The 27,627-nt window shown below is 53.6% G+C and overlaps 2 protein-coding genes across 2 annotated transcripts in view; both read left to right on the top strand.

The window, feature by feature from the left end:
• The window catches only part of LOC144735169 (uncharacterized), a 189,509-nt gene that overhangs the window by 16,677 nt on the left and 145,205 nt on the right, over positions 1–27,627 (top strand). The window lies entirely within an intron of this gene.
• On the top strand, positions 6,604–9,303 carry LOC144735164 (uncharacterized). Its single transcript, XM_078617607.1, has 2 exons — positions 6,604–7,157; positions 7,194–9,303. The coding sequence occupies exon 2, from the start codon at positions 7,320–7,322 to the stop codon at positions 8,316–8,318; it is 999 nt and encodes a 332-aa protein (XP_078473733.1). The 5' UTR covers positions 6,604–7,157; positions 7,194–7,319; the 3' UTR covers positions 8,319–9,303.

Below are 27,627 nucleotides of genomic sequence, written 5' to 3'. Positions count from 1 at the left end.
GGGGAGTTGACTTCATTTTACTTTGCCAGCCGATGGTTCCCGGTGCGCTCGCCGCACCGAGGGCTTTGCTCACGTGGCAAAGTGGCGTGGCACGCGAAACGGTCATCCCCGCTCGAGTGACCTTCGCCCCCATCCCCCCCCGCCACCCCCCACCCCCAACCTCGGCTTATTTCCAAACCAAATGTGCCGCCGCCGATCCGCTGTTGAGCGGCAGACGGAGGGAGGGAGCCTCGTGCATGTGAACGGTGACGGTTGCGATCCGCGCGCCCGCTGCGGTATGAAGCCGATTTCCGGTCGATCGCTGCACGGTCCGCTGTTGTTATTTAGCGAGGCTCACTTTTGTGGGGATCGTGTCCCATGCGTGGTTAGGAATGTGGAATTTCCACCACTGTCTCCTGCAGGGCTGTAAAGGAGCGATGGGCACCGATGTCTCAATGCTCATTTGAGCAACAGCAAAAATAATTCACTATGTAACACAATTTTTGTTCCTGGGTACTAAGTGTTCTTTTTAAATGCCTAAAAAGTATAGAAAATGGCTATTATTCCCCACAAACTTGTTTTTGCGACCAGGACTTTACGTGAACGAAAGACACAAATGCACACGTTTTCTCATTGAAAATAGATGCATTTCAAACTATCACTGTCCTGGTATAAGCAATAAGGAAATAACACTTACTACCCAGGAACACATTTTTTGTTTGTTACTTCAGTGTTATAATCACTTGGACTTTTTTGACCGATGATGGTTATAATCCCTGCTTGTTTATCCAGGAGAGCTTCAGTTTGGGTCAAGGTTGTTTTTCAGGAGGAGGAGGGTGGGTCCTGCCAAGTTTTCATCGTAAGGGGGGCCCGGGTTGCCCGCTGCGCCTAATCCCAATTGATTAACGTGTAGGTAACTCTTGCAGCATTGGGATAATTTAGCCAATACCAGTTACGTGGTGTGTGTGTGGTGTGTGTGTGTGTGGTGTGTGTGTGGTGTGTGTGTGGTGTGTGTGTGGTGTGTGTGTGGTGTGTGTGCGGTGTGTGTGGTGTGTGTGTGGTTTGCATGTGTTTAGCCATTGGAGTAAATCGGAGAAGCCAGAGGAAACTGTTGTGGAACGGGGCGGGCGGCAGAGGGGGGTGGTGGGGGGGTACAACATTACAAACTCCACACGCAGAAAAGAATCGGGAAGGATTTCAGAATCAGAAAGGATTTTATTCGCCATGAAAGTTCGCACAGACAAGCAATTTACTTTGGCAGGAAGCTGCATACATTCAACATATAGGAATCATAAATCTTAAATAAGTGGTGTACAAGTCTAACTATACTAAAAGAATCCCCAGTTGGGGATCGAACCCAGATCCTTCTTGCAGAGTGAGGCACAAGCGTCGCCACTGCCGCCACCCCCCGCGCTATGCGAAGCCGCCAATCTTGACCTTTGCTTCTGGGTCACGGTTAACGTCAGTGGCGCGTGATATCTGGAACCGATTCCATCTCGACCCCCCGGGGGATTGGGGGCGGCCGGGGGGGGGGCGGAGATGGAATCGGTTTCACCCGCACTGACCGTCATCGTAAAGTATGGTCAGGCGGTAACAATCCCCACGGTCGACCAAAGGTGTTGTAAATTATCCTTATTTGTCTCTCTGTCAAACCGTACTGCGATATATAGAAATTTATTTGTTGCATGCCAGGTATAGGATAATTTCAATCTCTTAATGATCTTAATAATAACAAGATGTCTTGGCACGGTGGCTTCGGGGCCCACTTAATTGAATGGTCTGAAGTATTCCGTGCGACTTGCCGTCATTATATTGGCGGCGCCCGATGCAGGCTGGAGGCAAAAGGGCCCAGACCGCCACCGTTGACATTTTGAGTTGGGTCCCTGCCACTGCCGGATATATCTGCAGCCGCCCCGTCATGAACGATGCGTCGGTCCGCGCGCAACGTCGTACTTTTGCGATCCACCATTTTGGGAGGCGAGGGTTGGTGGGTCGCCTAGAGATTTAAAAGACTTCCAAGCAACGTTGGCTGGGAGAGGTTGTGGCCAGGATGATGGCTGTACTGGAAGTGGATCGAATCCATCTGTGCGGAGCTTTGAGCGTCACCCCCACTTATGCGTGCTGGCTCTCCACATCCCTCCCTGACGAAGTCAAACATTCGTTGGCGGTATTGGCCAAACGGCCCGGGGCACGGCGATTTAAATAAAAGTCCAGCCGCCTTCTTGCTGTACTGCAGTTGCACTGGTCGCCTCATGCCCCCCCCCCCTGTCAGTTGGGAGTCTTGCACACGCAATGATCTTTGCGTGATCTCCTCCAAAACCTCTCGCGTCTAAAGATCCGTGCCGTGATTCGATGATTTCAGTCTGTAAGTAGTCCTTTTGATGCGTTTTATTTAATGAGCCTGTCATCTTTATACTCTTTGATTTTTTCGTTAAAGCCACGTAGGTAAAACATTTAAATAAATTAAATCACGACGTTTCGGGCGCAACACAAGCGTCGTGATTTAATTTATTTTAATATTTTACCTACGTGGCTTTAACGAAAAAAAAAAGAGTATGAATCCTTGCAGTCACGAAAACTTCAAATCTAGAATGAATGTCATCTTATCTCATTTTAATTATATATAGAGCCTTGACTAAGGCGCTGATCAAAGAATCAGCTATTTCTACATCGGAATAGCGTGAAGAGATGAGATTGGTTGGTGAGAAGGAAGGTAGTAAATGATGGATATGATGGTGCGTGAAATAAACAGTGATGAAAGTGACATTGAGTGGTTAATGATGAGTGAGTATGATGAATGTGTAGGGGGGGGAGTTGGGAAGAGCGATGGTGTTAATGACGGGGAAGGGGAAAGTGCACAGAGCATCACAGAGAGGTATGTTGAAGTTCTTTCGCACCGGACGTAGCCAACCGTGCGAATCGGAGGTGCGGGGGAAAGACAACAACCTATGGGTCTCTGCGTGAGTCTGTGGGTCTCTGTGTAAGTGTATGGGTCTCTGTGTGAGTCTATGGGTCTCTGTGTAAGTGTATGGGTCTCTGTGTGAGTCTGTGGGTTTCTGCGTGAGTCTGTGGGTTTCTGCGTGAGTCTGGGTCTCTGCGTGAGTCTGTGGGTCTCTGTGTGAGTCTGTGGGTTTCTGCGTGAGTCTGTGGGTTTCTGCGTGAGTCTGTGGGTTTCTGCGTGAGTCTGGGTCTCTGCGTGAGTCTACGGGTCTCTGCGTGAGTCTACGGGTCTCTGCGTGCGTCTATGGGTCTCTGTGTGCGTCTATGTGTCTCTGCGTGAGTCTATGGGTCTCTGCGCGAGTCTATGGGTCTCTGTGTGAGTCTATGGGTCTCTGTGTGAGTCTATGGGTCTCTGTGTGAGTCTATGGGTCTCTGTGTGAGTGTACGTATGTTGAACTTCTTTCGCAACGTACGTAGCCAATCGTGATAATCGGAGGTGCGAGGGAGGAACGACCAACTTAACACAAAAAGCAGTTCTAAAGAAATTCGTTTTCAATCTGGACTTGAAAGTGCTTAGCTCCAGTGGCTTCCTAATATCGGAAGGAAAAGCGCTGCGAGGATGACTGGATTTCGCGTGATAGTTGTGATGCTCCTTGACGATATCAGCAACGCATCTTGGTTCATTTGTGACCAGCGCTTTGAGTGTGTGTAGTAACGAGTGCGACCTCATAAACGTGTTCGTTTGGCAACCGGGAGGCAACGCAGCTCGGCAAGCGCTGGACCGTACACGGGTCGGATCTGATGGCCGTGGTGAGATCTGAGAGCGAGAGAGACAGGAACACACGGCTTGGAGAACGTGCGCACGTCACGGCAACGGCTTCAAGTTTAAACTGCGCCGATTGCGTAGCGAATTCCTCGGTGCGCTAATACGTGCGGCGGCGTTCGAGACGTCGCTTTCACCGTTGGGAAACGCGTGCCGGGCATCGGGCTGGGCACGTCACGCGGCTGCAAGGGGATTCCGCGCCTCCGATGAGCGCGCTTGGCTACGCGCGGCGCGAAAGAAGTTCAGCGTACGTGCGTACATTATGGCCCGGAGCTCGACTTGACTTGGCAGAGCGTCAGATGGAGGGGTGCGGGCAGTGCTGAGCGGGACGCGTTCTGGAGTAGACATCTCTCTCCGCTCGGGAGATGGAGCAATGAAATTGGCCTGTGCGCAGGAGGTGTATCGATCGATGTTCTTGGCGGGTTAATGTTGTCCTTCATCTAAACTTTGTGGACGACCGTAACCCCGTTGATGCACGCGAAACGGCATTGCCTTTCTGTGCTCGGGCGACCTGGGGCGCGTCGCTGGCACGTGAGCGATGGCGACGAATTTCGCCACGGAGGCCTTCATCCAGCAGCGGATAAGATCACGGCTGACGATGACAACGATACTCATTCCTTGTGCGCGCGAAAAAAACTTAGAACCCTCCGGGCGTACGATGGAAGGTTGGCTTGGCGTGGCTCGTGCCGATGATGTCACGTTTTCTTGGCCGCCCCCCTCCAGTTGGATAAAAAACACGGACGGAAAGGAGCCAAAAGGAGTGATGGGGGGGGAATAACCAATTAATGAACGCGATGCAGAATTTGTTGGCGGGGATGAGTCACGCCAGCGTTAAGCCAAGGTCGAGTTATATCGGCGGAGCTCGACGCGTAAGACGAACTAAAACGGAGCAGTACTAAACTTTGTTTTATTTCACCAGGTAAGACCCACTGAGCTCTTTTTCAGAAGCGACCTGGGCGCAAAGGATAGCCCAACAAAAAGTGGCTTATCACGTGGGAATTTATAGCAGCAGGCAAATACGGGGTGATGGAGAGAGAGAGAGACACGCAGACTCCAAATATACAGCAGAAGGCGTCAGGGTCGGGGTCGAACCTACGACCTCCTGTATACCAGGCGAGGTAGTTAACACCTCCTAGGCACCGTGATGAGAGAGAGACACGCAGACTCCAAATATACAGCAGAAGGCGTCAAGGTCGGGGTCGAACCCACGACCTCCTGTACACCAGGCGAGGTAGTTAACACCTCCTAGGCACCGTGATGAGAGAGAGACACGCAGACTCCAAATATACAGCAGCAGGTGTCGGGGTAGGGATCAAACCCATGACCTCCTGTATACCAGGTGAGGTAGTTAACATCTCATAGCCACCATGATGATAAGAGAGACACGTAGACTCCAAACATATATACAGCAGGCTTAAGGGTCACGATCGAACCCACGACCTCCTGTATACCAGGCGAGGTGGTTGACATCTCCTTTCCACAGTGGTGCGGTGGAAAGGAGAGAGGCACGCTGGGGAAGGGTCGCTGCAATCGCCACCGAGTTTTCCCCATGAGACTTACCGAGGGGGCGGATAATTCGCCTTGTTGGAATCGAAATGTTGTTGGTGTCAAGTCGAGGTGGATTATCTTTTCACCGTTGCAACGGCCACCGCCAGCATCGCCTGTTGCAATTAATAGGTCGTGGTTGTTGTTGTTATTGTACCAGTGTCCTGGTTGTATACGGCTGTCCCGTAATTGGATGGAATCGTTCACGTGTCACGTATTTCGAGGTTGCCGCTTGATATTTATATCCGTCTGCAATTGGGTGGAGTCTGCCACATGCAACCTGTTAAAATGGCAGCGTCCCGATGATGACTATCTGTGTCGGTTCCTTTTTTTTTTAAATCGCCGGTCTCCTTCACGGCGTCCGCGATGCTTTATAATTCAACAAAATATATACACGAAGGTCGTACGTTCTCGAAAAAAAATAATCTTTTTGGAACGGACGTGTACATGTTTTGCCCGTCCTATCGATTTATTTTTTTCTAATAATTTTTATTCGAAGTTATAAACGGAACTTATATTTAAAAAAAGTTTATGGGGGAGGAGGAGGGGTCACCCTCTGAAGGCAGTCACCTAATCATCTGCTGATAGCTTGAAAATCGCATTGTCCGTTACGCTCAGATGTTCGTGTGAGTCACAGGGCGTAGTGACCGAGACCAATTAAAAATTATGCTGCCTTAACGATTAGTAGATTTGTGAGATTCATGGCACGGGATGGAAGGCGGGCGGGGGGGGGCGGGATTAGGGGTGAAGGTCGCGGCTGCGAATCCGCTCGCCCACGCTCTGCGGCGTTGCCGTGGTTGGCACGGGCCCTGGTGCAATGAATGGAATGGGTTTTCCCACCCCCACCACACCACACCCCCTCTCTGTAGCCCGACACCTAGGCCCCATCCAAACTCTTGGGCACCCTGTTCAGCTACTCTGCCTGCACACTCGATAGCCAGGGCACCAACTCGAACCGCAACTGACCATTCGTTTGCCTCTGTGGACCTCGGGGTTTAACGCTGAACCCGACGGGAGCCTTGGACTCGTTTCATGACCCTCGTGAATTTTCGCCGAACCGTTTGGTTTGCTTTGGTGTGGCTCCGCGAGCTAGCCACGGTGATTGACACCGTGAGCCTTGCGGGGGGCCCGGGTCCTGGATCTATAAACCCAGGGGGGGTAGCGAGGGTGGTCATGAGCTCTGGCGAAAAGGAACGAAACGGCCGCCCCTCCCCGCCTACTTTCCTCTCTCTCTTCGTAGCTCTGTGCTGGGGGCCGCACCCCCCCCTGCACTCTCTGCCCCCCCCCCCCCTTTGACGGCTGGTGACCGGTTGCAGTTGCAGGGCCTGCACACACTTCGATGGCCGGCGTCGCGAAAGATTCGTTGTCGTTGCTTTGCGCGAATAACTCTCCGTGCTGCGACGTAATTGGGGTGCTTTATTGTCGTGTTTATACCTCGCTCGAGGCCGGCTACTTCTGCGCTGGCATGCGACGGCATCCGACATCATCCTCCTCCTGCCTTTGTAGACGTTGGATGCAAAAAAAATGACGAGAGAGAGGGAATGCGTTCTGACAGGGCCCCGGCTTTGCGTCTAATCGTACCAACCCCCCCTCCCTTCACGCACCATTTACACGAAGCACGGCTCCTCACGTCCTGTACACATTATCTATTTATTTATTCCTGGCTTCTCCGTCTACCAGGCCGACTACTTAGTCTCATCCGCACCGAGTCCAACTGACTGGTGAGTCAGTTGGACGCACTCACTCGCCCGCACACTCGCCACGCCGCAGGTCGCGATTACGCACACTCACTCACCGTGATGCAGATCACAACAACACACTCACTCACTACACTGCAGGTCACAACAACACCACACTCACCACACTGCAGGTCACAACAACACACTCACCACACACCACACTGCAGGTCACAACAACACCACACTCACTACACTGCAGGTCACAACAACACTCACCACTCACCACACTGCAGGTCACAACAACACACTCACTCACCACACTGCAGGTCACAACAACACACTCACTCACCGTGATGCAGATCACAACAACACACTCACTCACCACACTGCAGGTCACAACAACACACTCACTCACTCACCACACTGCAGGTCACTACAACACACTCACCCACTCACCACACTGCAGGTCACAACAACACACTCACTCACTCACCACACTGCAGGTCACAACAACACAGCCACTCACCACACTGCAGGTCACAACAATACTCACCCACTCACCACACTGCAGCTCACAACAACACTCACCCACTCACCACACTGCAGGTCACAACAACACACTCACCCACTCACCACACTGCAGGTCACAACAACTCACTCACTCACTCACCACACTGCAGGTCACAACAACACACTCACTCACTCACCACACTGCAGGTCACAACAACACACTCACTCACCACACTGCAGGTCACAACAACACACTCACCCACTCACCACACTGCAGGTCACAACAACACACTCACTCACCACACTGCAGGTCACAACAACACACTCACTCACTCACCACACTGCAGGTCACAACAACACACTCACTCACCACACTGCAGGTCACAACAACACTCACCCACTCACCACACTGCAGGTCACAACAACACACTCACTCACCACACTGCAGGTCACACCAACACACTCACCCACTCACCACACAGCAGGTCACAACAACACACTCACTCACCACACTGCAGGTCACAACAACACACTCACTCACCACACTGCAGGTCACAACAACACACGCACTCACTCGCCACACTGCAGGTCACAACAACACACTCACTCACCACACTGCAGGTCACACCAACACACTCACCCACTCACCACACAGCAGGTCACTACAACACACTCATTCACCACACTGCAGGTCACACCAACACACTCACCCACTCACCACACTGCAGGTCACAACAACACACTCACTCACCACACTGCAGGTCACTATACCACCACACTTACTGCTCTACTTGAGAATTCCCTCCCATCGTTTTTTTCCCCAAGCTCTTGCATGTATGTAAGTATATTTAATTTATTTTGCACCGTGCGTAGCCAACCGTGCTAATCGTAGGTGCGAGGGTAGGACAACAAACTAAGCACAAAAGCAGTTCTAAAGAAATTCGTTTTCAATCTAGATTTAAAAGTCCATAGCTCCAGTGGCTTCCTAGAGATACATGTAAAGGCTCAGAATCTATTTGAACCGTCAATAGTGCTGTTTGTTGCTGACCGCTTGGCACTTTGCGTCCTGTGTTCAGCAACGGTGATATATAAAAAATTAACCCGTAAAAACTAAGTTTTTTTTACTATAAATCCTTTATATGCGTGGCGGCTAGAGTCCTCTCATCCTCTGGCTTGAGATGGCTGCCACCTATGGGTCAGATGATTCTCTGCCAGCATTAAGCAATTGGTAATTAAATATTTTTTTTCCCCCTAAACAGTGTAAAATTTTGGAAAAAATTTTTCACCAAAATTAATTGTCACGCACAACGAGTCTGTGTGGAAAATGTCAGCTCGATTGGATCACGGGAAGTGGGTTAAAAAACGACCGAAAGATTTGCACGGTCGTAAGCAAGCAAGCAAGCACGCAAGCACGCAAGCAAGCAAGCACGCAAGCGAACTTAATATAAAGGATTTAAAAAGATATATTGTAGCATGTTATGGGTAAGATTGCTAGCCAACCGGTGGTTAGCTGGGCTGGCTAGATTGGCCTGCTGGCTGGGTTGGCTGGCTGGGTTGGCTGGACTGACTGTGCTAGCTGGCTGTATTGACTGTGCAGACCTGGCCTAATCGGCTGGGCTGGCTAGACTGACTGGCTGGGGCTGGCTGAGTTAGCTGGCCGTACTGCCTGGGCATGGCTGGACCCAATGGGCTGGGCTGGCTGGCTAGACTGACTTAGCTAGCCTGCCAGGCTAGACTGACTTAGCTAGCCTGCCTGGCTGGGGCTGCCTGGGTGGGTGGGTGGAGAGAAGGCACAGTGGGCGGTGGGGGAGCGGACTGTGAGCAAAGTTCGGCCACACCGATTGACGGCCGGCAAGACGGGGAAGAACCGGCCGGACGTCGTTGGGATTTGGTGGGTGCCGAGGGGGGCGTGGGGGGCCGTGGGGGGCAGGGGGGGGCAGGGGGGGCAGGGGGGGGCAGGGGGGTGGTGGGAGGGGTTAAGAAAACCTGCGACGACATTCACGGCGAAAGAAAGATTTCCTCCCCGGTTTCGCCGGCGTGTCAAGGAAGTTGCCGAATTCTCGCTGGACGTCGGAAAGCGGCGGGGGGCAGGGGCATTGAGCCCAACGAGAGGTGGGGGGGGGGGTGTTGGGGGGGCAGGGGCCGTGTTTCCGTCAGTCTGACCCCTTGTGTGCCAGCGAGACGAACGCGGAAAAAGGAAAAAAAAATTAGGAAGGAGGGAGAGAGACACGTTTTTAGATTGTGCAGATTAGTGAGATTCGTCGTCTTGTTGTTGAATGTGGCCCCTTGACATTAAGAAAATATTGGTTTGTTCATTCTGTTAGTGGTGGTGGTAGTAGCGGTATCTATCCTTTGTTTAACCAGAAGATGAGGTGAACCCATTGAGACAGACGTGAACAACATTGCATCTTTTACAATGGGCTTCCTTTGGTTATGAGCAAGGCACTTTTTGAGCGTGCAATATTCAGACAAAAACACAAGGTAACAAATCTCGACTGAAGTTAACAAAGAAGCGAGCCCGGATGCGAATACGTCGAAGCGAGAGGGCAAATTGCACTTGGGTAAATGAAATGCGCGAGAGGATAAAAAAAAATGCATAGAATGTAAACTCTGGAAAGGAAAGTGGACCAGATTTTGTCAATCCGACGAATTAGCGGTGTGGCATTTTATATTTTATTTAATTGCTTTTCAAAGCATTCGCCCCCCACCATCGGGGACTGCAAGATTTCACTTTTTTTTTTTTGAACCTACGACCCATAAAACTTGGTGGCACCCGAAGCCACCGTGCCAACGCGCGTGCGCATCCACGTCGTGAAGGAACTAAAAAAAAACACGTGGCCACCGCCTGCCTCGTGAAAACAACAGCGTGGCTTGACAAATCGCAAGACGGTTAATAATAATGGTAATAATTAATTGCAAGCACCCCCTTTTTTGCTGGATGGAAGGCCCTTCCATCCCGGTCATTGGTGGGGGGTTAGAGGGGGGGGGCGGTGGTTTAGTTTGACCACGCTTGACCATGCTGCTGGTCGATGCGAGTTGGTGAAGTGGAGAGATTGGGCCTGGCACAGGCTTGGGTTTCACCCCGCCCCCCTCCCCCCCGCCACCCTTTCCACCATACAACGCATGTAGTTGCCTCCACTGCTGGATGAGTGCCGCCTCCCCCACGCAGGTGGGAGTGATCCGACCACGCTTCGGCCGCGCACTCACACTAAGACAAAGAACCCCCGTATAGCCTTAACATACTGTTGGGGCAAGTGCTGTTAGCGAGCACCTATGAAGGCCGGAGTGGTACACGAGGGGGTGGGTGGCCAGCACTACGCCGACCGCCTTTGTCTCCCCAGTGGCGATGTTTAAACACCGCACCAGGCACTCATTTGAGGATGAATCGACCTAGGGGAGGCCCAGGACCGGTTCGGATAATCGTCACTGGGTGTTGGCCGTGAGCGGGAATTGAACTGGGGTCACCTGGTTCGTAGCGTAGCTTACCGCTAACCGCTACACTACACACACGCACGCGTGCGCACGAATGCGGCACGGCGCACGTGGCGTGAGCGTGAAAAAATAATCGATTTTTATCGACGCCGGCGGTGCCCGTGGCGGAGCCTCCTCGCGAAGCTGTCCGGCGCTCGCGCGTCTGATGGCGGGCGCGTGTACCGTCTTTTCTTCCACTCGGCACCCCCCCCACCTCCACCTCGGTCTATCTCGCGCCAGCGCCCGCATCACTTCCTTCCTCTGCCGTATGAATGAGTTCACGGGCAGCCACGCTTCTGCTGCTTCTGCGGCTGCTGCTGCGGCTGCATCTGCGGCTTCTGCTTCTGCCGCTACTCCTGCTTCTGCTGCTTCTGTGCACGGCGAGAGAGAGAGAGGGGGACGAGAGGGGACAACAGAATTCGAGAGGGCGAAACCGGCGAGGTGTTCCGCCACTGCGAGTGCACTGACCAACGGGGGTTTATGCCGGCCGCTACGACGGCGCTGCAGATTTGTGCTCATTTAAACCGCAAAGCACCTTTTGCGATCGGCTCGAGCGAGTGCGCGTCCCTGCGTTTCATTTTGTAGGCGTGTTTTTTAGTTTGTGTTAGTTTTTTCCGTTCCGCCGAGGTTTGCCGGGCATTTGCCGACATCGTGTAAGAAAACGACGCCGGTTTCACGGCGCGTTTCGTTTGCTGAACGCAGCGGTGGATCGAACATGGCTGCTGACCGTGATGACGACGATGATGTTTGATGATCACGGTGAACAAGGAAAAGGCGTTTGCTCAGACCGGTTTCAATCTCAATGTCTCATCGGCACGGTGCGGCCTATCTGAAGCCAGCACGGCCGCATTACTGTGATGTCAAGGGTTGCGATTGTCTTGCAGGAAACTAACTGGTTTCGGTGCTGTTGAGTGTCATCAGCATGGTGCGATCTAATTAAGCCAGCGTAGCCGAGTTCCCCGGTGTAGGGCCAGGAGATCTTGCATGGAACCAGTTTCGGCCTGGTCGAGTCTCATCAGCAAAGTGCAGCCTATATGAAATCAGCGCAGCTGGGGGGTGGGTGGTTCCACTGTGATGTTGCAGGCATAGGGGTTCTTGCAGGGAACCGGTTTCGACAGTGTCGGCCCTCATCAGCAGGGTGCGGCCTCCAATAATTGCCCGGGCGCTTGAGTGTCGGTCGGAATGGCGCGGGGCAGAGCGGGCTGAGGGCAAGCGCGGCACTTTCTGCTCCATTACTCTGACGGTCGTGAAGCTAGACCGAGCGTGAAGCGTGTGACATTTTGGGATTATTTTGCTTTTACCTAAAAGCTTTTAATCCGACTCCCCTTCGCAATGGTGCGGGAGTGTGCGTGCGTGCCTGCACACGAGCACACGTGCACACGTGCACACGTGCGTGCGCGCCTGTTCGTTAGAACAAAGTGGCCTCAAAAGTGCACCTAGCCTGGCACAAGCGCCGCGGTGACGTCATTGACGACTTGGTGGCGCATGGCGGCTGCTGTCGTTGTTGTTGTTTATTCGTGAAGCAAGGAAGAAAAAAAACCTAACGTACCGACGTGATTTTTTTTTTTACTCTGGACAAATCAAAGGCATCATTTGCAAATCGTCGATGATCCTGTGTAGCTTCTGACCAAATCACTCGGAATGCTCTCTCAATCTTGTCTCGTCACATCTCGGAAGCTGAGCAGGATCGATGCCTGCATAGCGCTTGCTTTTGGGGCTACCCACCGCAGCAGGGGGCAGTGTGCAAAAGTCCACCTGTGCGTACCGTACTTCTATGCTCCTGCGTTCACGCTCCCCACGCTGCCTTCGCCAACCCGCAACTGACCAGCGAGGTCAGATAACCGCCACGACCCGCTCGGCTCGCAACGGAGAGACCCTCATCCAGCAGTGGATTGACGGTAGCATACGACAGCAGTGTGCGCGAAATATGTGAAGTTTCAAGCAACGCGCGGACACGTGTGACGAGCTGCACGGCCATTTGTGCGTTGTCCTGGTAAACAATCGGCAGTTCCTGAAGAACTGCAATGTGGTCCTTCTCGTCTGAAGGTCGCCACCAGAAATGAACCTCGGCGAACGTGACCGACTGCTAGAGGGGCAGTGATGAAGCGATAGAAAACGCCGCGTTGGTTTCCCTCTCATTGGTAATAATGGCATTTATAAGGCCCCAGATTTTGCAGACAAGTCAACAACTCAAAGAGGCGCGGAGCCAGGCTCGGGGCAACCCGAAAACCCCTGACCCAACGCAGATAGAGGAGGCCTTTAGATGTTTCTTAAAAGTCAGTGCATGTGATGTTGCGGATGTGCAAAGGGATAGAGAGTTCCACACCGAGGGCATGTCGGTTTGTTGCCCAGGTGGACAAGGCTGTAGGATCCGCGACAAGGATATAGCTCCTCGAACGAGCTAACGCTCACACGCTAAGTCTATCAATAACACGGAACGCCATCCCTAACGCTAATGCGCTAACGCTCACACGCTAAGTCTATCCCAACACGAACACCATCGCTAACGCTAATGCGCTAACGCTCGTAAGCTAAGTCTTTCCCAACACGAACGCCATCGCTAACGTGCTAACACTCACACCCTAAGTCTATCCTAACACGAACACCATCCCTAACGCTAACGCGCTAACGCTCGTAAGCTAAGTCTATCCTAACACGAACGCCATCGCTAACGTGCTAACACTCACACCCTAAGTCTATCCTAACACGAACGCCATCGCTAACGTGCTAACGCTCACACCCTAAGTCTATCCTAACACGAACGCCATCGCTAACGTGCTAACGCTCACACCCTAAGTCTATCCTAACACGAACGCCATCGCTAACGTGCTAACACTCACACCCTAAGTCTATCCTAACACGAACGCCATCGCTAACGTGCTAACGCTCACACCCTAAGTCTATCCTAACACGAACGCCATCGCTAACGTGCTAACGCTCACACCCTAAGTCTATCCTAACACGAACGCCATCGCTAACGTGCTAACGCTCACACGCTGAGTCTATCCCAACACGAACGCCATCGCTAACGCCATCGCTAATGCGAACGCCGACCCCCCCCTTCCCACCCTGCATATACCCTCCCCTAACTCTGGACACGACCACAATCCTTGTTGACAATCCCTCAACGCAAACCACTGACGCTTATCCCCCGTCCCTGACATCAGCGCCGTCTCGAACGCCAACCCTGCCCGTGGCATTAACACCGTGGCCTAACACCGACCCTACCGTGTTACCCTCTCTACCTAACACTCACCCCAATTATAACAGTGACTCTCTCCCTAACCTTGCCTAATTATGCACGGTGTTCGGCTCTGGGAATTATTCGGTGTTAATGGAGCCGTTGGGAGCTGTGCGCTTGGGACGTTTTGAGTTTGGGCTTGGGCCGGGCACGCCACGCCGATGGAGGTGGGGGGGGATGGTGATCGGCGGCTCGAGAAGAAGCACAACAACAACGGAGTGGCAAGCCAAGGAATTGGAAACGCGTGCCGAGAGGACGTCCGCCGGGGAGATGGAGCCGTGAGATTAGTTGATCGTTTAACGTCGCTGGATCGTGAACGCAGACGGCGGTGCTTCGGGGGGGGGGTGGGGGGGGGAGCCATTCGTCCAGCAGTGGATTGACCCTGGCTGCTGATGCTGATGACGACGATTATATACCTGGTTTGATAAAAATGTACAGCTTTCATTAGAACAATATAAAGTTGCAGCGCGTTGTCGATCCATTGCTGGATGAAGGCCTTGCCACGCCGTGTCTGTCACGAGCGTCCTTTGACCATACTTCACCACGCTAACTTGGTGTGGTTTGGCGAAGTTGGTGGTTGGGGGGGCGGGGGGTACCGGTGGTGGGGGGAGAGACAGCCGGGACTAGCTGAGACATCACCGATTGCGATCCGTGGCCGAGAATCGAACTCGGCTCTGTCCCCCCTCCGGCTCCGTAGCTCGTGCGCGCGCTTCCCACCGTGCCGGTGTCACCGGGAGACGGGCGCAGGTGGGCACAACGCCATCCGGTGAAATTAGAAACCCGTGTCATGAGCGGGCGTCTGGAAGGCCCCCCCCCTCCGCCGATGTATCTGTTTGTATTTGTTTTACATTTGTCAACAACGCAACAAAGAAGACAACAGAGCCGGGCTGCGCCTTGCCGACGCAGCCGGAATAATCGGACGGAGCCGCGGGAGCGTCGTTCCCCATCCACTCCCACCACCACAGTCGTGACCTGGTGGGGTTGGGGAGCAGGGGGTGGCTGGGACTCCTCGGAAAATATAGGAAAGGAAAACTCCCGATTTGTTTTTATTTCACGTAAGAGTGCGCGTGTGCGCGTGCGTCACGCCTGCACGTGCGCGCGTCTGCGTATGAGCGTACGTGTGTGTGTGTGTTGTGTGCTGTTGTGTGTTCGCTTTGGGGTGGTCCGGTTGTGTGGTGATTCGCACGCTGCAGACTCCGAGACCCGTGTTTGAGCCCCGCTAATTGTCTGCGCATCACACGCAGCAGCAGCAGCAATCTTCACCCCATACTGGCAGACTCATGTCCCAGGTCACTCTTGTGAATGAGACCCATGATGGTCTCTCGAGTTCTCACCCGGTTCAACAACATCCCCTTGAAAACTTGAAGATGTGAATGAGTCCTGGGCCTCCCCCGGGTCAACTCGGCCTCAAAATGAGTACCTGGTGCGGTGTGCCGCTGGGCAGACGAAGGCGGCCGGACGTGGTGCTGGACACTCCGGGCCCGTGTTTGCTGGCCTTCGTAAGGCGCTCGCTAACACCACTTGCCCCAATCGTCCGTTAAGGCTATACAGGAGGGGTGGAGGGGGGAAATCTTTGTCTTTGTGCGTGAGCGTCACGCGCTCTGGCCGAGCGCAGTTGAACGCCGCCGCCGCCTTAAGAAAATAAAAATCATCATAAAAAAAATTAAACTAATGTGTATATTTTTGAGAGATGGTGGTGTATTCATTGTTCTTATGAGCCGTTTCCTGGAGGGACTGAAATAGCCACCTACTGTTTTGAAGGCTTGTTACAGAGTTGGTGGTGGGGGGGGTGGTGGAAGGGGGGCGGTGGTGGGAGGGGGGGCGGTGTTGGTGGGGGGCGGTTGTGAAAGGGGGGGCGGAGGTGGAATGGGGGGGGGGGCGGAGGTGGAATGGGGGAGCAGTGGTGGGAGGGGTGGGCATGCGGGGAGTGGGCAGGAGACAAAGCGGGTTTATTAATATTTTTTATTATTTGAAGCGAGGCGGGGAGGGGTGGGGGTATCTCTTGAGTAGCGTAGAGTGGGGAGCGTAGTAGGGCGAGTGAAAATATTTATCTCTTGCGCATGTGTGTGCGCGTGTGTGTGTGTGCATTTAGCCTTACCGGCCTTCATAGGTGCTCGCTAACAGCACTTGCCCCTCCAGTTTGTTAAGGCTATACGGGGGATCTTTGTCTTTATTTAGCCTTGGTAGCTCTTCGGTGTCTGGTCTGCGTTTGTCGTTTCTGGCTCGTGGCGGGGCGCGAGCGATGAGAATTCGCCTGTCGGGCAAGTTGCTGAGAAAACCTCAATTAGTTTTAACTTAAAATATCAATAATTATCATCGGTAAGTTTTGTTTTCGTTTTTTTTAGAGACACGCATGTCACGTTATCACTGTTCATGCATCTTTCGCAATCGCCAAGGTAACCACAGACATAGAATCAGGATCTTTGTTTAGACTGGAGAAATCCGATGAGCTATGAGGGAGGCAAGCAGCCCCATTGGACACTGAGCGGGCGCTACCAACAATTGCCCAAGCTCCCCGATCCTCCGTGTATTAAGATGTTTCCACCCCAAGTAATGGGCGTTTATACACGTGACAGGAAAGCGGAGCACCTGGACAAAATCCACGCGTGCGAGGGGGAAACACTCTATCCCGTGCAGAAGGTACAGATGGAGATTAGTCCACATCCTGCTGCTAGGCCAGGGTTTATGGCTCCTCGGCGTCAATGGGAAGGGAGCATCGCAACACTTACGCGATCCGCCAACCCTCGATGCCTCCGCAGTTGCTGGATTTAGAAATGTTGTGTCGCCAGCAACGGCCGGCTAAATAGTATTGATAATTTTATATTAGGAAGCCACTATGCACTTTAAAATACAGATTGAAAATTGATTTGTTTGGAACTGCTTTTTGTGTTTTAGTTTGTCTTTACCGAGCACCTCCGATTAACACTGTTGGCTACGTACGGTGCAGAAGAAGTTCAACGTACAGTAAAACCTTGGATTGCGAGCAGAATTCGTTCCGAAAACGTGTTTGTAATCCAAAGCACTCGTATATCAGTTGTGATCACGTGACGCTCGGCAGACAAAGCGTGTACACGTACTGCTCGTATTGCAAGACCTCGCTCGTTTATCAAATTAATATTTATTTAAAAAATTTTGCTCGTCTTGCAAAACACTCGCAGACCAAGTTACTCGCAATCCAAGGTTTTACTGTACATGTCATAAATTTTTGTTTGTCGTATTTTAATAAAATTGCTGTTTTATTTACTTCACCCAATTCTGTCTCCGTTGCACCGTCAGCATTGTGCCAAGAGACAAAAGAGTCCGTTCGGAAACTGCCGGAGAAGCAGCGGCAGCGCCTTCGTGTTGAGAGAACGGCCCGCTGAAGCGGATATTGCAGAGCTAGCGTCTGTGTGGGGGAAGGAAGTCAACGACGGTGGTTGCCCATTGGAGGGGGGAATCGCTGCCCCTCCTCCCCCATCATAAGAATGTAGGATTTCAACCAATGGGCAGGGTGGTCAACAGGAAGTGAGCGACAGTGCCTCCGACATGAGCCGGTAAATTACCTTTTGGCTTCTTTTTTTTTCACCGCGAAAGCAACGCCTCGAGAAGTGAGGGACTTGACGCCTTCAGCTCGCTTACGACTCGTTTTTAATTCTCAGATCACTTCAGGGGTCGCCTCTGGTGGTCTCCACACACAGCGGGGGGCATCCCTTGCCCCCCAACCCGCTCTCCGTATGAGAGTCAAGTTCAGCATGTTAATTGTCAAGAGCTGGAGGTTTGCCCAAATTTAGTTCGAAACGAAATTGCTGTCACCGAGATATCCCTTTGTCACTACAAAGATATGAAATGGTAAAAAAAAAATTCTTTACCGCCTTTCTGGCATGAAAAACAGGTGTTAAGATGTTCAAATAGGCACCTATTACAAGTCTGCATTAAACCACATATTTGGCCTACGTACAGTGCGAAATAAGTTCAACATACTTGTGGTAAAAAATGCAAACAATTATCCTTTGATACTGTATCCACTGTCCTTGAAACCGATTAGCCTGCACCAGTGGGCGTCTTTTTTTTTTGGCTTTGTCTCGCCGGTGCTCGAGACCCAAAGGCCCCCACCAAAAGGCGAAACGGCACAAGGGCAATGCAAACACCGATGCAGGAACAACTGAGGTTAAGCAGTTACATTGATGGACGACCCTTTTGCCAGCATCAAGATGCTGAATGACGAAAAAATGCTTGACCCTATTTGGCGTAAATTAACGACTTCTAATCGGTGTCCGTTTGGTGTCTCGTCGATAGATCGTCTGTCTCCTCGTGGTCGCGTGGATTTTTCTCCGGGTCCTCCGGCTTTCCCCCGCCGCACTTTAGAATCGACGTCACCACGCGTTTCGAGGTATTCGGCTGCTTTTAGACGTCCACGCGACGATGAAAAGGCCACTTGGGTCGAGCGATCGTTTGCGTTGGCCAGGTCGCTTCTGAAAAAGATGGTGGGCCTTAACCTGGTAGAATAAATAAAATAGTTGAGTTTGAGTTCACGCGATGGGGTTTTGTTTTTTGGACTCGCGTTGGCGACTGGGCCGAGGCCATTCCGCTCGCTCGCCGCACCCGTGGCAGGTGACTGCAACTCGGATTCGAACCCAGCGTCCACGGCGCTCTGACCACCCCGGCCGCCTCTCAAGCCGCGCCGTCAGCTTCCAACTCCGTGACCGCCCCCCCCCCCTACATTGTATTGGTCGGGTGCAACTAAAACGTAACGCAAAGCGAGCAGCAGATTTATGGTCGCAAGGGTTCCGGCAGGTCGCGGTGGTCAGCGGAGGGCAGCTCGGCAAACTCCATTGTCGCGCCGTACTCCTCTTGTGTGTTCCTACCACCTATGCGCTCCCCCTGCCTTCAACCCTGGGGGGGCGACGGGGACAGATGGGTGCGCGTTCGCCCGCTCGTTGCAGGGGTTCGCGGGTCGAACCCAGCAGGCCGCCCTGGTTAATACCGCGCGCGCGTAAACCGTTAAACGTGCCGCGCGGTGGACGTCAAGGATCCTGTGACGTACTTTGCAAGGGGTAGGCCATCGTGTGCCAACGAATTTGCCAAATTTCAGAAATGCCACCGCAGTTTGCTCAATTGGGATCATGCAAATGTAACCGGTGTGCCCCCTGCGAAAACCTGGCAGGACTACTGCTGGCATAGATTCGCGAGGCTTTTTTTTCTTGGTCAACAAGCCGAATAATAAATAACAATAAATAACAACAATGACAAATATGAACCCGCTTGGTGTAAGCGCGGCCGGTGGGGGGGGCTGCGGTGAGGCGCAGGACCTGTGGTGAAAATGGAATGCGAGAGACATTTGCGCCGTCCGGAGGATTGTCAAAACATAAAACACATTCCAGAGATGTGCAATTTTGGAGTGGATTTGTTGAAATAAAAAAAAATCCATCCGTAAAATAAACCGCTCGTGACTGAAATATTAAAAAATGCTCTTCATTTACCAAAAAAAATACGGCTGCGCCCTGGGGGTGTTCAATAAGAGGTAGTCGAAGCAACGCCTCGGCTTATTTGAGTTAAAAAGTTTATTAGCATAAGTTGAGCGATTTAAGCGCTTATCAAAATGTATCTTTAATGGCGCGCAGAAGTGGGGAGCAGCGGCGCAGCCGTCGTCACCCGAGTTCGATGCCCAACGCCGGTGGCGATTGTCTTAACCGGTCCTGGGCCTCCCCTAGGTCGACTCGGCCTTCAGCGAGTGCCTGGCGTGATGCGTAAACATCGCCGCAAGGGAGACTGACCACCCACCCCCTCGGGTGATGTGCCGGCCTTTGTATCACGCTAATGGCACTTGCCCCAACACTCTATTAAGGCTATATGGTGGGGGGGGGGGGGGACCCTTTGTTTTTGTGATTTTACACACAGCCCTTTCCTGTTTAAAACTTCCTCCAGCCGGTAAGAATACGTCACTCGTGACACATTTCTAATTGTAACATGCTACTTCAAAAAACTAAAAACAAATTCGCAGCCCTTCATATCCACTGATTGATGAAGGGCCTCCCCTCCCCCCCCCAACGCAAGCACCGGTCGGTCACGGGCGGTGATTTGAGCGTACTTCACCACGCTCGTGCGTACGAGGTTGGCGAAGGAGGGTGGCGTGGCGGTTGTGGGGCGGGCGGGGGGGGGGGCAGTGGAGGTGGTTTTTAAATCCTTTATATTAAGTTCACTTGCTTGCTTGCGCGCTTACGACCGTGCAAATCTTTCGGTCGTTTTTTAACCCACTTCCCGTGATCCAATCGAGCTGACATTTTGCACACAGACTCGTTGTTGCGTGACAATTTATTTTCGTGAAAAATTTTTTCCAAAATTTTACACTTTTTAGGAATTTTTTTTTTATATTTAATTACCAATTGCTTAATGGTGGCAGGCAATCATCTGACCCATAGGTGGCAGCCATCTGAAGCCAGAGGACGAGAGGACTCTAGCCGCCACGCATATAGAGGATTTATAGTGAAAAACTTTGTTTTTACGGGTAAATTTTTTCAGGACTGGTTCAGATTTTACTCGTGGCCAGGAACCAAACCCAGGCGTCGCAGTGCACGAGTCTCACCCCGTTAAGTCTCGTGCCGTTCGCGAGTGCGACGGAGTTTTGTTTTTGTGGAGCCGTGGAGCCAGGTGGCTCGGCAGCAGAGCAATCAGTGAAGGTAGCGAGTTCACATCCTGATTGTTGGGCGTTCACTCAGCCCATCACCTCCTCCAGGGGAAGTCAGCAGTGGGTGATCCTATGGGGAGACCTTGCCCCTACTATCGGAATGTGGACCTTCCATCACCGGCTCAGGGCTTTAAATAGGATTATTAGCACCTATATTGACGGACAGTGAGGCTGTTGTCCTTCCCCCGCCCTTCGCGAGTAGTATCGCGGTTGGCCACGTGCGGTGCGAAAGAAGTTCAACGTACACCGGTACTTTTATCGGTACGTATATTTTAACCATCCCGTCCATGTTTTCCGAGTGACCGCTAAGAGCGTTGACTTGCGAACCCAGTGATTTTATATATTATAACGAGCGCTCGCTGACTTGGAGCGCTACCGCTGCGGACGTACGCTAGCGCCATCGTGTTGCGGCATTTTAATAAGAACGCATTTTCCTTTCCTCGCCTGGCCATGCCGGCGCCCGGCCAGGCGAGAGTAACGAGCGGAGGGAGACGCCGAGAGAAGGAATTCCACTTTGTTTTCCCAGCGGCAGATGGCCGAAGGAAGGAAGGAACGCCGCCTTTCGGCTTGACGATCGCGCCCTTGCCAACTCGCAAAAGAAGGTGGCGGCTGCTGCTGCCGCTGCTGCTGCTGTGCCTCTCGGTGATTAGTGCAGCCTTGCCCGGCAAGCGATGTTTGGAACGGGGGTAGGGGTGGGGGGTGGCAGGGGGAGCTTGTGTGGGGGTTGTGGAGGGGGGGGGCTGCCGTAGAATCCCACCCCAAAGCAGCCGCAGCAAATCAGCGCGGGCCGGAGTGGGCGACGAGCTAAACGAGCAAATCGCTCGGTGCGGCGTGTGACGACCGCTGTTTGAGAGTGGTGCGAGAGCCGCCCACCCCCCCCCACCACCATCCCCCACCACCACCACCCTCCACTAGCCCCCACCACCACCACCACCTCCCAACCCCGCAACTGTCTCCCTCCTCCACACTCACCCGACCCCCTCCTCCTCCTCTACTTTTTCTCCTCCTCTTCCTCCTCCTCCCTGCCTCTCTCGACTTCTGCCTAAAGCCCCTGCGGACCGATGGGCGTACGTTGTCTTCGCCATTACGGCCCTCTCCTTCCACGGCGCGTTTTGGCAAGCGCGATTAGAGAGAGCGGGAGAGAGGGAGAGACAGACAGAGAGAGAGAGGAGAGAGACGGAGAGAGAGCAGAGGGTGCAAAAAAGGAATTTTAATTGTCGTGGTAGTCTGACCAAGAGCTTTTAAGAGCCATGGATGAGTGGGAATTGATGAGGTGGGGCTGGCGAGGGGCTGATGGGAGGTCTAGTGGTTTTGTTATTATTTTAATAAAAATCACCATCATTGCTTTTGCGCAGTTGCTGCTCATGAGTTCGCGCACCGCCGTCATGCCTGTGAACGTGGCGCGTGCGTTCCTACCACGGCGCACACCGCACCGCCACTGCCAAACCCGCCTTCGCTTGTGCACCTTTTATTTAATGTTAATTATTTTTCGTCAACGTTTCGTTTAATTTTTTGTTAATCGTCCGCGCAGTACGAATGCGGGGACGGTAATTGTACGCGCGCGATTTTCGCGACGGTGAAACTTCGCCGCGCAAAACGAATGACCAGAGATTCTCCGCGTAGCCCACGCAGGCTGTCGGGGTAAGAGCAGTTAGTGAGCACCAATGGACGTCAACAGGGCACGCGAGGAGAGGGGAGCGTGGCCTGCACCGCGCCCTGCCGCCTTTGTCTCCCCAGCGGTGATATTTGTGCGTCGACCTCGGGGAAGGGGCCCCACGATGTTCGCCACCGACGTTTTTGCCGCGAGCGGGAATTCACTTCGAATCACCGTGTTCGCAGGGAAGCGATTACAGCACACGCAGAGACAAAGATCCTCCGTGTAGCCTTAACGTACTGCGGGAGCAATCGCTGTACGCGAGTAGCGCCGATGAAGGCCGGCACGGCACACGAAAGGGGTGGGTGGCCAGCACCGCACACGCGCGTACATGGACTCCAGGTCTCTAGAACCTGGCTTCTTGAGTTCTCACCCGGCTAAACAAAATAACCTTGAAACTTGACTGCGTACCTACACGTGCACGCACGTGTGCACTCGCGTGGGAGGGGTCGCGCACCGCCGTAACACTTGACGTGTGTACGTACCGCACGTGGGTACGCACGTGGGTACGCGCGTGGTATAGTGGTCGCGCGCGCGCACCTCCTGCTGTTGTGTGGAGGTGAAGCCGTTCTCTCAGCAGCTGCGTCGCACGTGAGGCCTGGATGGAGCGTGGCCGGATTGCGGATTTCTCCGCCCGCCCTTGTGTGTGTGTGTTTTTTTTACGAGGCCGAGAATGTTTTTTTTATTTTTTTTTGCGTCCACCGTGCGTTGGCTGTTCCCGCCGCTGCAACGTGCTTTGATAGGGGGGCGATGAGGGCTTGTGCCCAGTTGTGAAAACACGGGTTGAAATCCTGGCCCAGGTCACTGCAGCCATCGTTCTGGTCATGATCTTCATGACGTGTTGATGTTTGTGGCGTATTTATCATCGTCATTACGATCTTCATGATGTTGATAATCATCATGGTGATGATATTCACGACTGATGTTTTGAGCCTGATGGCAATCGTAACGATCATCACCATTGTCTAGTTTGACTACAAGCATCCTCAGCACCATTGTCATTCCTGCCAGTGCCACCACCTCGATCATGAGCATCTCCAACATCTTCTCTGTCATCGTCACCACCGCCACCTCCATCATCATCATCATCACCTCGACCATCTTCATCAGCACTACCACCACCTCCATTATCATCTCCACCATCTTCACCAGTATCATCATCATCATCTCCACCACCATACTCATCTTGCATACAAACACTCCGTTATTCCCATCCTGCGGATAGCACCATCCTCATCGCAGCACTGGAATTCACGCCACCGGCTACGGATGGCTACAGGCCCTGCCAAAATCTCATCTGCCCCCCGCCGCCCACAGTGACTTCGTTGGGGGAGGCGGACGGTGGCGGCGGCGTCGGCGTCGTCTCGCTGATGAACGCTTCCTCTGACCTTGTTCCCGAGCCTGGGAGACTCGACTCCATATTGAACATTTGTCCATTATCTTTTTTTCGTGAAAAAAAAATATTTATAAATGCGAACGGCCCGCTCCACGTCGGCGGCAGCGGAGTCACGCTTCCTTTCGCTGCGGCGCTGCAGCTGTGGAATGTTTCGCCGCGGTTAACTGCCGCGGAGGTGGGGGTCCGGACGCGCACGCACGTAAACGCGCGCGCGCGCACACACGCGCGCGCGTGCGCGATGATGGTATGTGCTGCTCACTGTCCTGTTAAGGCGCCAGCCCGCGCTTCGGCCAGTGTGCTCGGCTTTGTCGGGGTGGTGGTGGTGGTTGTAGTGGTATTAGTGGTTTGGTTGGGGTGGTGAAAGTGGGGGAGGTGGTGATGGTTGTGTTGTGGTAACTGGGCTGGTGAAAGTGGTAGTGGCATTGGGGGGTTTATGGTAGTGGTTGTCGTGTTGGAGTTGTAGTGGCGGTGTTACGCTGGTGGTAATTGTTGTGAGGTTTTACGGTAGTGGGGTGGGTGGTAGTGGGGGGGGTGGTGGTGGGGTGGTGGTTGGGGCGGCGGTAGTGGTGGGGTTGGGGAGGCGATGGTATGTGTGCACGCGTGAAGCTTGCGTGACATGCTGATGAATTACTTTCCAGTGGCCGTGAGAGTCTCCGCCAATTAAATACAGATATATATAGCAGCGTAATGTACGCGGGGCAATTATTGTATGGCTCATGCTTGCGTGCCCACTCGCCTGCCCTACCTCCCACCCGCCTGCCCGCTCGCTCGCCTGCGTGTGCGCGCGCCCCGTGTACACTTGTGCGTGTGGGAGTGCAGCGATGAGCGCCACGGAGGAGCTGCGGTACCACGGCGACCCGCGTTCGATCCGCGGCCACGGCTAACGAGGTTGGGCGAGCGCTGTGCGTCCGAACCCGTCCTGGGCGCACCCCCCCCTCCTTCCCCGGCTCGACTGGCCCCCCCCTCCTTCCCCGGCTCGACTGGCCCATTAATTTAGCGGCCGGTGCGAAGTGTGCACGCGGCGCGGCGTGTACACGCCAGCGCTTGGGGAGACTAGGGCCGGCTAGCGCGTGAAGCCGGCCTGTCCCACCCCCACTCGCGCTGTGCCGGCCTGCATAGGTGCTCGCTAACAGACCCAGGTAGCGTCACCCCGGGTGTGCAGAGAGGAGGTGCTGGTGGGGGTGGGGGGGGGAGGTCCTTTGCGTTGTGTGGCTGAAACGTCCGTTGGCGGAGGGGATATTTTTGTTTTGTTTCTACGATTTGGAGGGGGCGCGCGCGGGGAGAGGAGGGCGACTGGGTGGATGGGGCCTTGATGAACGAACTTGGAGGTGAGGTTTGCGCGAGCAGTCTCCGCCGTTCGCGCGAGTCGATCGTAGCGGAGCATTCTTGTGTTAACCCCCCGGCCTGGTGCTTTGCTTGACTGTAAACAATAGTTTGCGTGTAAGTAAGCATCGGCATCGTCATCAATCAATCGTCGTCGCCGTCGCGGGCTATGATCAATCCACCGCTCGCGCTCCCGCGATGTAACGATCCACCCCCCCCCCCCCCCCCGTGTAAGTTTACGTCGTCCAAATGGACGCGGAGTGACCGACCTTTCCCATGGGAATGTGGAATCGCCACCGGCCGGCTGAAAGGGCCGCCGGAAGAGACGATCGCACTTTGACCTGTGAAGCGATGAGCGAGAATTTTTGAGCCAATCACTGTATAGAACAGCCACGCGAATTACAGTACAAGCATAATAATAGTAATTATAATTTATAGCCCATTGCTCAATCCACTGTTGGGTGAAGGCCTCCCCAGGGCTTTGGGTTGCCGAGGCTATTTGACCATACTTCACCACGACGGTCAGTGCGGGTTGGTGTGGGTGTTGCCTCAGGGCCGTTTCGGATGTCCGCTCGTCAAACTCTGCGGCCGGGGTTCGTAGCCGCAGTGCGTCGACCGCTGTCCCACCGCTCTCCACCTGCCGAAACGTAAGAAATACAATCCGCGATCGACAGACCCGAGCGACGTTACAATACGGTTACACATCCACGCGCCCCGTGAGCGACTTCCTTTTAATGTACAATGTTCTCTGAAGAAGGGCCACTGCCCGAAACGTCGCCTGTTGTATATTTGGTCCGTGCAGTGGTCACTCGGCACAGGAGGTAGTGTTCAGCGGCGGTAACTAGTCGGAAGCGTGCCGTCTAACAGATTTAACACAACTACTGAAATCCAGTTTTTCCATTTAAGGCCCACAGTGTTATTGCCAAATGTGTTGAGTCCTTTCATTTTTGCTGCATTAGGGGTGGGAGCCGCGGTGGGGGGGGGGGTGGTTGGTGGGGTGGGGTGGAATTAAATGAAATAATTTAAAAGTGTCCGTCCTGCCCGGCGTGTCATTGCATAAGACCCTCTTTGTTTAATTGCCGCGGAATTAAATTTTTAATAAAATTACGTTAATGGCTAATAGTTGGCGGTGCTTGCTGCGGGCGGGTGGTAGTGGGGAGGGAGGGGGGGGGGAAGGGGATTGGGGGGGGGGGGTAGCGGGGAGGGAGGGGATCGTGGCGCCGGCGGTCGTAGTAGTAGTAGTGGTTGCGCGATGGCTCGTGCGTTTGCGCGTCCCCCCGGGGACGGCCGCCTAATTGCGTTTGCGCGCGCGCGGGAAAGAGACGCCCTCCACCGTTCCCGACGCTTCATCCTTTTGCAGCCAAGAAGCCATTAAAATGCCCCGCGACAGATGGCGGCATCTGTTTTATTGGGAGTGCTGGCGCAGGTGATGGCAGATCCGCTCGCGCGATCGTGTGACCGCGAGCGGATTAACTCCTTCGGGGCCGAGCGTCGGCGCTCGTCCATTGTCGTCCTCTTCGTCCTCGTCGATCGCGGAGGATGGTTTGTGGCGCAGTTGTCCACCCGGTATGACGAGCGGTCCAGTCGGGTCGGAGTTGTTCATTTTCGGACTGGAGGAATGCAGAGAGCTATGAGGCTCGTTTTGTCATGGATCTCCAGGTGGGATCATCAGCACGTTCGCAGCTCGCCCCGTTCTCGTAGCGCGAGGCTTGTCACCGAGGCGGTTGCTGTTTCACAGGCGGGCGTAGTCTGCCAGTAGGGGGCGATGTTGTTACCTCGCTCTCCCATCTCAAGTAATCTTGCTAATACATTTTTTTTCAAATTTGATTATAATTATTCGGAAACGGTAACGAGGCTGGCACACACGGCCCTACTTTATTTTCCCAACGCCTGCTGCGAAACAGACGGTGCGTAGTATTTAACGGTTAATACACACCCACCGCAAAAAAAAAGTATTGACCAGGGCATCCGTCTGGGCTCCAACCGCGAACATTCTTCAACCAACGGCGGCGGCGGCGGCAAACTTCCTGCCGCTCGGCCAGTGAAGGATTCGGCCGTGTCGCGGGTCAGGGGTTTGGCGTCCCTGCGATTCATCCGGCACGCAGGCCGCACAGTGTGATATCTGAACCGGTCCTGGGATCTATGTACGCTGCGAAAGAGGTTCAACATACCTACGCACAATGGGTCGCTCCGGTGGCAGAGGTTGGCATGGGCGCTGTCCGCAGGCGGGCGATAACCCCCGGCCACCCTTGGCCTATTGCCCGCCCCTCTGCGGGCCCCGGTGCCGCCCCACCGCCTGCAAACTCGATAGCCACGCCGCTGATCCGTCCCCCCCGTCCGTCGCAGGCCATTCGATGAATCGTCGCGATTCGATTGGAGAGTTTTGCGTCGACTTTTTGCCG

Source organism: Lampetra planeri, chromosome 54, assembly GCF_965212315.1.
Source record: "Lampetra planeri chromosome 54, kcLamPlan1.2.h2, whole genome shotgun sequence".
In the NCBI taxonomy this organism is placed as follows: domain Eukaryota; kingdom Metazoa; phylum Chordata; class Hyperoartia; order Petromyzontiformes; family Petromyzontidae; genus Lampetra; species Lampetra planeri.
Note: the sequence above shows the minus strand (reverse complement) of the source record. Positions and strands in the feature narration are given on the sequence as shown.